Below are 8328 nucleotides of genomic sequence, written 5' to 3'. Positions count from 1 at the left end.
ATAAGGACGAACTTTTTCCTTACTGACATCGCAGAAGATTTCAATATTATTTCCCATTTTGAAAGGTTTTAAATCTATTGAATTATTATTAGAAGAGATTAAAATTTTTAGTTCCTCATCAGTCTTTTGACAATCGGCTAAGTTTTTTTAAGTCAGTTGTGGAAAGGTTAATTGCGCTTATTCTAGAAAGAGCATCTGCAACAATGTTATTCGAACCGGAATTGTGTCTGATATCTGTGCTAAACTGTGCAATAAAGTCTAACTGCCGAAGTTGGCGTGGAGAACAAGATTCGGATTTTTTATTGAAGGCGAAGATTAAAGGGCGATGATCAGTAAATATGATAAACTGTCGGGCTTCTAAAATATACCTAAAGTGTTTTATAGTACAATAAATGGCTAATAACTCCCTATCATAAGTGCTGTAGTTTTTTTCTGTTGCGGTTAATTTACGAGAATGGAATGCTATTGGGCGGATGCCAGATGGTGTGTGGGATAGTAACACAGAACCTATGGCTGAATCAGATGCATCCACCATTATTGATAAATTATGATTAGGGGAAAAATATGACAAAGTTGCAGAATTGGCTAAATTAAGTTTACATTTATTAAATGCTTCCACTGCGACATCGTTCCAAGGGATCAAAGTTTTATCATTTTTCTTGGAGTTTTTCAAAAAATCGTGTAATGGGGCTTGGGTTTGAGCTGCATTTGGTAAAAATCGCCGATAAAAATTAATCATTGCTAAAAATCTGCGAAGCTCTGCAATATTTTTTGGTNGAAGAGCTTGTTTCAGAGAACGGTGGAACCGTTCAACCATACCGTTTGAAGAAGGATGGTAGGGGGTTGTGCGGATTCGCTGTATTCCAAACATAGACTTCAGGCAGGAGAAGAGGTGGGATTGAAATTGTCGGCCTTGGTCTGTAGTCAAGATAGCAGGCACTCCAAAGCGAGATACCCAATGAGCGACGAAGGCCTTGGATACTGTTTCCGCTGAGACGTCACTGAGAGGGATGGCCTCCGGCCACCTAGTGTAGCGATCAACACACGTCAGCAAATAGTTAAAACCATCAGAGGGTGGAAGGGGTCCAACTAAGTCAATATGCACGTGCTGGAATCTCTCAGAAGGTAGGTTGAAAGGCTGTAATGGACTTACGGTGTGTCTTTGGACCTTATTTCGTTGGCAAGATAGGCAGGAACGAGTCCATTCTGTTACGTCTTTCATCATGGACGGCCATATGAATCTATCTTGCACTAGACGCTTGGTAACGCGTATACCAGGGTGCGATAAGTTGTGCAATGAGCAGAATACTTCATGGCGAAGTTTCTTGGGTATATATGATCGTACTTTTTCCTTACTGACATCACAGAAGATTTCGAGATTATTTCCCATTTTAAAAGGTTTTAAATCTATTGATAAGTTTTTAGAAGAGATTAAAATTTTGAGTTCCTCATCAGTCTTTTGACTATCGGCTAAGCTTTTAAGATCAGTTGTGGTAAGGTTAATTGCGTTTACTCTAGAAAGAGCATCTGCAACAGTGTTACTCGAACCGGAAATGTGTCTGATATCTGTGCTGAACTGTGCAATAAAGTCTAACTGCCGAAGTTGGCGTGGAGAACAAGATTCGGATTTTTTATTGAAGGCGAAAATTAAAGGGCGATGATCAGTAAATATGATAAACTGTCGGGCTTCTAAAATATACCTGAAATGCTTTATTGTACTGTAAATGGCTAATAACTCCCTATCATAAGTGCTGTAGTTTTTTTCTGTTGCGATTAATTTACGAGAATGGAATGCTATTGGGCGGATGCCAGATGGTGTGTGGGATTGCAACACAGAACCTATGGCAGAATCAGATGCATCTACCATTATTGATAAATTATGATTAGGAGAAAAATATGACAAAGTAGCAGAATTGGCTAATTTAAGTTTACATTTATTAAATGCTTCCACTGCGACATCGTTCCAAGGGATCAAAGTTATATCATTTTTCTTGGAGTTTTTCAAAAAATCGTGCAATGGGGCTTGGGTTTGAGCTGCATTTGGTAAAAATCGCCGATAAAAATTAATCATTGCTAAAAATCTGCGAAGCTCCGCAATATCTTTCGGTTGGGGGTAATCGATTATCGTTTTCACCTTCTCGGGTAAAGGCTTCAAGCCCGATGGTGTAATTAAGAACCCTAAAAATGAAACTTGCGGTTTACCGAGAGCACATTTTGAAGGGTTAAGTTTCAACCCGTGTTCTTGAAGTCTTGTGAAAATTTGTCTTAAATGTTCTCTGTGTTCATCTGCATTTTTGGATGCGATAAACAAATCATCAAAGTATGGGATACAGAAATTAAACCCTGACAAAACTTGATGTATATACCTTTGAAAAGTTTGACCAGCGTTTCTCAAGCCAAAGGGCATATATACCTATTCAAAGAGGCCAAATGGCGTTGTAACCGCTGTTTTTAGAATATCCCCAGGAAAAACAGGAATTTGGAGGTACGCTCGGGTTAAATCTAGAGTTGAAAATATCGTCATGCCCTCAAATTGTTGTGTACAATCTTGGATATGTGGAACGGGATATCGGTCGGGGACGGTTATTGCATTAACACGACGATAATCCCCACATGGCCTCCAATCACCATTTGCTTTCTTTACCATGTGAAGCGGACTAGCCCAGGGGCTTTTTGATGGGCGAATAATTCCCTGTTCTAACAAATACTCAAATTCTTCCTTTGCTGCCTCAAGAATATCGGGTGAGAGTCTTCTGGGATTGGCATAAACGGGTTGTCCGAGAGTCTCAATATGGTGATAAACCAGCGATTTGGAATTTAGTTTGTTTACTATTGAAGGGTTTGTCAACGATGGAAATTCATTTAAAATTTGCTGAAAAGGTGAGTTATTTAGAACTGGAGTAATTTCTATAATTTGANTTAAGTTTTAACCCGTGTTCTTCAAGCCTAGTGAAAATTTGTCTTAAATGTTCTCTGTGTTCATCTGCATTTTTGGATGCAATAAACAAATCGTCAAAATATGGGATACAAAAATTAAACCCTGACAAAACTTGATGTATATACCTTTGAAAAGTTTGACCAGCGTTTCTCAAGCCAAAGGGCATATATACATATTCAAAGAGGCCAAATGGCGTTGTAACCGCTGTTTTTGGAATATCCCCAGGAAAAATAGGAATTTGGTGGTACGCTCGGGTTAAATCTAGAGTTGAAAATATTGTCATGCCCTCGAATTGTTGCGTACAATCTTGGATATGTGGAACGGGATATCGGTCGGGGACGGTTATTGCATTAACACGACGATAATCCCCACATGGTCTCCAATCACCATTTGCTTTCTTTACCATGTGAAGCGGACTATCCCAGGGGCTTTTTGATGGGCGAATAATTCCCTGTTCTAACAAATACTCAATTTCTTTCTTTGCTGCCTCAAGGATATCGGATGAGAGTCTTCTGGGTTTCGCATAAACGGGTTGTCCGAGAGTCTCAATATGGTGATAAACCAGCCATTCGGAATTTAGTTTTTTTACTATTGAAGGGTTTGTCAACGATGGAAATTCATTTAAAATTTGCTGAAAAGGTGAATTATTTAGAACTGGAGTAACTTCTGTAATTTGAGTTGATTTATTTGAGGGGAAACCAGTTGATTTTAAATTAGTTAATTTATCAATTAAACAGTTGTTACGAACATCAACCAATAAATTAAAATGATTTAAAAAATCAACACCAATGATTGCCTGAGTTACATCGGCTATAATAAAGTTCCAAGAAAATTTCCTGCGTAAATTTAAACTAAGATTTATTAATTTAGTACCATATGTTTGGATTTTAGAACCATTTGCTGCATATAGGACCAAAGTTTCTGGATAATTAGCTTTTGGACAAAATTTCGGAATGACTAAAACATCTGCGCCTGTGTCTATCAAAAATTTTAATTTCGTAGAGGGATCGGCCAAATAAATACGATCAATATGGCGTTCGCCACTCATGGCCTGGAGTGGCTGCCCTGTTGGTTTCCCGAATTTTGAAAAGTACATGGGGGATTGCATTTTCTAGCTCTATCTCCAAAGTTGGTGTGATAAAAACACATGTTATTCTGTGGTTCACGGTAATAATTTTGTCTAGAACGGGACCTACTATGATTTCTATTACCCCTATAGGTATTAGTTCGCTCACGTCCTTGTCTATTTTGCTGAGCTTCCTGAAAACTAGTTTTTAGTTCATTAATTTGTTTAGTAAGTTCAGAAATTTGATCAGAAAGTGTAGGATTAGCGCTAGTTACAACTGATTCAGCAGAATTTATTTGAATAGGGCTAGCGAGTTCAATAATCTTATCAGCCATTGCCGCTAATTGAGTTAAATTTTCGTTTGAAGCAGCAAGAAAAGCTTGTATATTTTGAGGCAATCTGGCTAACCACAGCGATTTAAGAATGTTTTCGCTAAGATGAGATCCTGCTAGTTCTCGCATTCGAGCTAACAAATAGGAGGGACGTTGATCACCTAACTCTAGTCCTTGCAAAAGTGTTCTAATTTTAGAAGCTTCACTCTCAGAAAAAATACTAATTAAGCGATTTTTTAAAGCTGTATATTTGTTTGCAGCAGGTGGGTTTAAAACTAAATCCTGAACAGAGTTAAGTATATCAGATTCAATGGCCGCTACAACGTGATGAAATTTGGTAGCGTCGGTAGAAATTTGAGAAATTGAAAATTGCTATTCTAACTGTGCAAACCATAACACGGGATTATTTTTCCAAAATGGAGGTGGTTTAATTGCTACGCGAGAAATTTGAGAAGGTTGAATGTTAACTTCAGCTCCTTCATTCACCACGTCTCCTGGCCGTTCGTTTTCCGGCATTTTTTGACAAAAAAAAATCAAAACAATGAATAGAATAGAGGTAAAATATTTATAAATTAATTTTAAAGCATTCCCTACGCTATATACACATTAATCCACGAGATACAAAAAAACGCGCACAGTACTACCACAGAATCCGACACAAACACGTGGGTATAACATACAAAGTTTTGAACATAAAAAAGAATATGAATAAAATTAAAATAAACATATTGCTAATAGATTTAAATTCATTATATTGCTAGGAAAGTTCCGATTAATTAAAGAATCAACTTAAAGTTTAAGTCCGGGTCTACCAATTATAGCACGTGTGTGCTTTAAAGCTAAGAATAACATGCTATATATTTAAATTGCGTTGTTAAAAATTAATTACAAAAATAAATGAAGAATAAAAAAAGTTTAAGTTAAGGAAAAATTTAATGTATAATTTTTCTGTTTTGGGAGATTCTTATATTCCCCGATCCGAATGCTACGGTAATGCTTGATAAATTGATAAAATACATGTGTCGGAATATGTTTCTTTAAAAAAAAAAATCATGAAAATATCAAAAGTATTAACTGAGCAATGAAAGACATCGAGATTTTTTCTGAAAAGAAAAAAAACATAAAAATTCGTAGCATTATTTTCCAAAAATGATCAAAACACTATATATATTTCTGATGCAATTACTGTAAGCGATTTAATAAAGGTCAAAAATATAGAATACATTTTATTTTAACTAAATAAAAAAAAGGATGGACAAATATACCACTATGATTTATTATCTCTTTTACTACAAATCTGAGTTCGTAACAAAATTCCTACTCACAGTCATGCCAGATTTGATTTGATTTGTAAAGGGGAAAATCATAAGTATTTCTTCCACCTCCAAAATACGAGAAATACATCGTTTGAAAATAATTCTGCAGAGAAGAAAAAAAAATATTGTTTAAAATTTCTTACGGAATTAAAATAAAAAGGAGAAGAAAAAAAAATTACACAAAATTGTGCAGGGAATAAAACCAAAATTTTTTGTTTCTCAAATGAAAAATTCTTTCTGCAATAACCCTGTTATGTTCTCCACTGGGATATTAACAAATAAAAACAATTAGACTTTCATTCATTAATTTTGTTTATATATGAACGGAATGGTTTACGATGATCTCCTTAGATGTTTGACATTCCCTCCCACCTACTCAGAACTCAAAGAAAAATAAGCTTCAATTTCTCCATTCAGTGTTAATTTACGATTCATCTTAACGAAGAAGCAAATTTTTTCCCTAGCAGCTCTCGTCTTTGCTTTTGGAATTTTGTTCATGGAATTTCAACGCACTTTCATCTCTGATGTTGCAGTTTTCAAAATATCTCCTAAGATTAATTCGAACTTTTTCATGTATCCTTTTGTGTTAATTTTTTTTTCAATTCTCATAAAACAATTTCTTGAATTTTTATTGATTATTATTTTAATTTTTTTTTCTTCTCATTCTTGATGTTTCAATTGAAAAATTATTTTTTATACATTAATCGTATTTACTGTTGAAATTTTTATTTTCAGTGAATTGATTGTCATAAGAAATGTTTCGAGAAATTATTTTCAAATTTATTGTTTTATGTGTTACAGCTTCTATGATTTTTTGGTTAGTAGAATTTATATTTCTGTTTTACTATAGTGTGTAGGGGTAAGATGAAAATGCCATTTAAATTTTTTTCTCTTCGTAATGCAACTGCAATAATTATTGAAATTCAATTTTAATATATGAATGCTATTACGGTGTGGCAAAAATTAAACCAAGAAATGTTCAAACTAATCAAAAAATTTGGAAAATGAATAAAATACTTGTTTTTGGAATTTGAATTGAAGAGTAACCAAACATTAATGCTTTAGTCCAACGTTGGTAATTAGCTCATAGCTCTGTTCTAGCTCAGTAATTTCCATAAGCAAATTGTTTCTTCATTTCTGAACTTTTTAATTCCAGCATACAGATAGGAAAATGATCAAACACAAATTGAAAAATTTAGTAACCAAATACACTTCAGAAACATGTTTAAAATAGAAATGAAAATATTTGAATTCCCTAACAATTGTGACAAATTAAATTACCAATTAAAATCTCTGCACAAAAATTACTTTAAAAAATGTCCGAACTAAAATTTTTGAAAAAAAAAAAAGAATTATGTCCAAAAAAAGAAAAGAAAGAAAGATATAAATAATAAAAAAAAAAGAAATTAAGGGTAATTTGCAAATTAACCAAACTTGCACTTCAGATTAAAAATAAGGAAAATAGCCAAATCAGTCAAAAATTAAAACTGATTAACTTAATACCATATTAAATTTGAAAGTTTGTTTTGGATTTCAATTAGCGATTGTGTTAAACAGGTTGTAATGCAAAATCTGAGAAGACTGATCACCTTTTCTAATTATAAAAGCAGTTTGTCCTTACACATTTTTCCTGAAATCCTGGTTAATATTTGCAATAGAAATACCAAATAAAAGTACAAATAAATAAATAAAAGAAAGTAGAAAGAAAAATATAAGAAGGAAAAAAGGGTATAGAAGGTAAATTTTTGGACATAAAAAAAAAATTACAGACATTTTGCTATTAAAGTGATAATTATGAAAGGTAAATAATACATAAAGTGAAATAAAGACAATACTGAAGTCTTGGTCTTCAGAATAACAACCACTGTGTCATTTTTATTTTATTTTGCTTTCAAACAAGGTAAACAAGACTCAAATCTAATTTCATATTAAATTTTTCCTGTAAAAATGTTTTTGTGTTTTACATTTTAAATTACACATTTTTAACAAATGTTTATAAATTTTTGTCATCATGACTGAAGAGATAACATAAATTGGTATTATGAGGAATACTTCTTGCAGAATAACTGTAATGTGATCTTTAAACAAAATACTTTTGAAACTGAAAAAATTGTTAAGTCAAAAAAACTGTTGAAAATGAAAATCTTANTTTAACTACTTGAGATACATTATAAATCCGAGTAAAAAATTTAAATACTCTTTCTCTGTAAAATCGGTTAACTGATCTTTGACTTAGTGTATTTATTTTAATTTATTTAATTATTTTATTGACACATAGTATCATTTTTCTTTCTTAATTTTTTTTACTGTATATATAAATAATTTTTCTGTTTTGGGAGATTCTTATATTCCCCGATCCGCATGCTACGGTAATGCTTGATAAATTGATAAAATGCATGTGTCGGAATATGTTTCTTTAAAAAAAAAAAATCATGAAAATATCAAAAGTATTAACTGAGCAATGAAAGACATCGAGATTTTTTCTGAAAAGAAAAAAAACATAAAAATTCGTAGCATTATTTTCCAAAAATGATCAAAACACTATATATATTTCTGATGCAATTACTGTAAGCGATTTAATAAAGGTCAAAAATATAGAATACATTTTATTTTAACTAAATAAAAAAAAGGATGGACAAATATACCACTATGATTTATTATCTCTTTTACTACAAA

General features: G+C 32.7%; 1 protein-coding gene across 1 annotated transcript; it reads right to left on the bottom strand.

Annotated features, from left to right (window-relative positions):
* Nucleotides 1–3982: 3982 nt before the first annotated feature.
* On the bottom strand, nt 3983–4852 carry LOC122269474 (uncharacterized). Its single transcript, XM_071181027.1, has 2 exons — nt 4736–4852; nt 3983–4618 (listed from the first exon to the last, which is right to left on the bottom strand). Exons 1-2 carry the CDS (start codon nt 4850–4852, stop codon nt 3983–3985), a joined length of 753 nt encoding a protein of 250 aa, XP_071037128.1.
* Between the last annotated feature and the right edge of the window lie 3476 nt (nt 4853–8328).

The sequence above is a fragment of the Parasteatoda tepidariorum genome, chromosome 5 (genome assembly GCF_043381705.1).
Source record: "Parasteatoda tepidariorum isolate YZ-2023 chromosome 5, CAS_Ptep_4.0, whole genome shotgun sequence".
NCBI classification, from domain to species: domain Eukaryota; kingdom Metazoa; phylum Arthropoda; class Arachnida; order Araneae; family Theridiidae; genus Parasteatoda; species Parasteatoda tepidariorum.
This window is presented reverse-complemented; position numbering and strand designations above follow the sequence as displayed.

Coding starts and splice junctions, on each gene's coding strand:
- LOC122269474 (XM_071181027.1), bottom strand. CDS start 4,852: ATGCCGGAAAACGAACGGCCAGGAGACGTGGTGAATGAAGGAGCTGAA. Junction 4,619..4,735: donor CATTTTGGAAAAATAATCCC/GTGTTATGGTTT, acceptor AACTCTGTTCAG/GATTTAGTTTTAAACCCACC.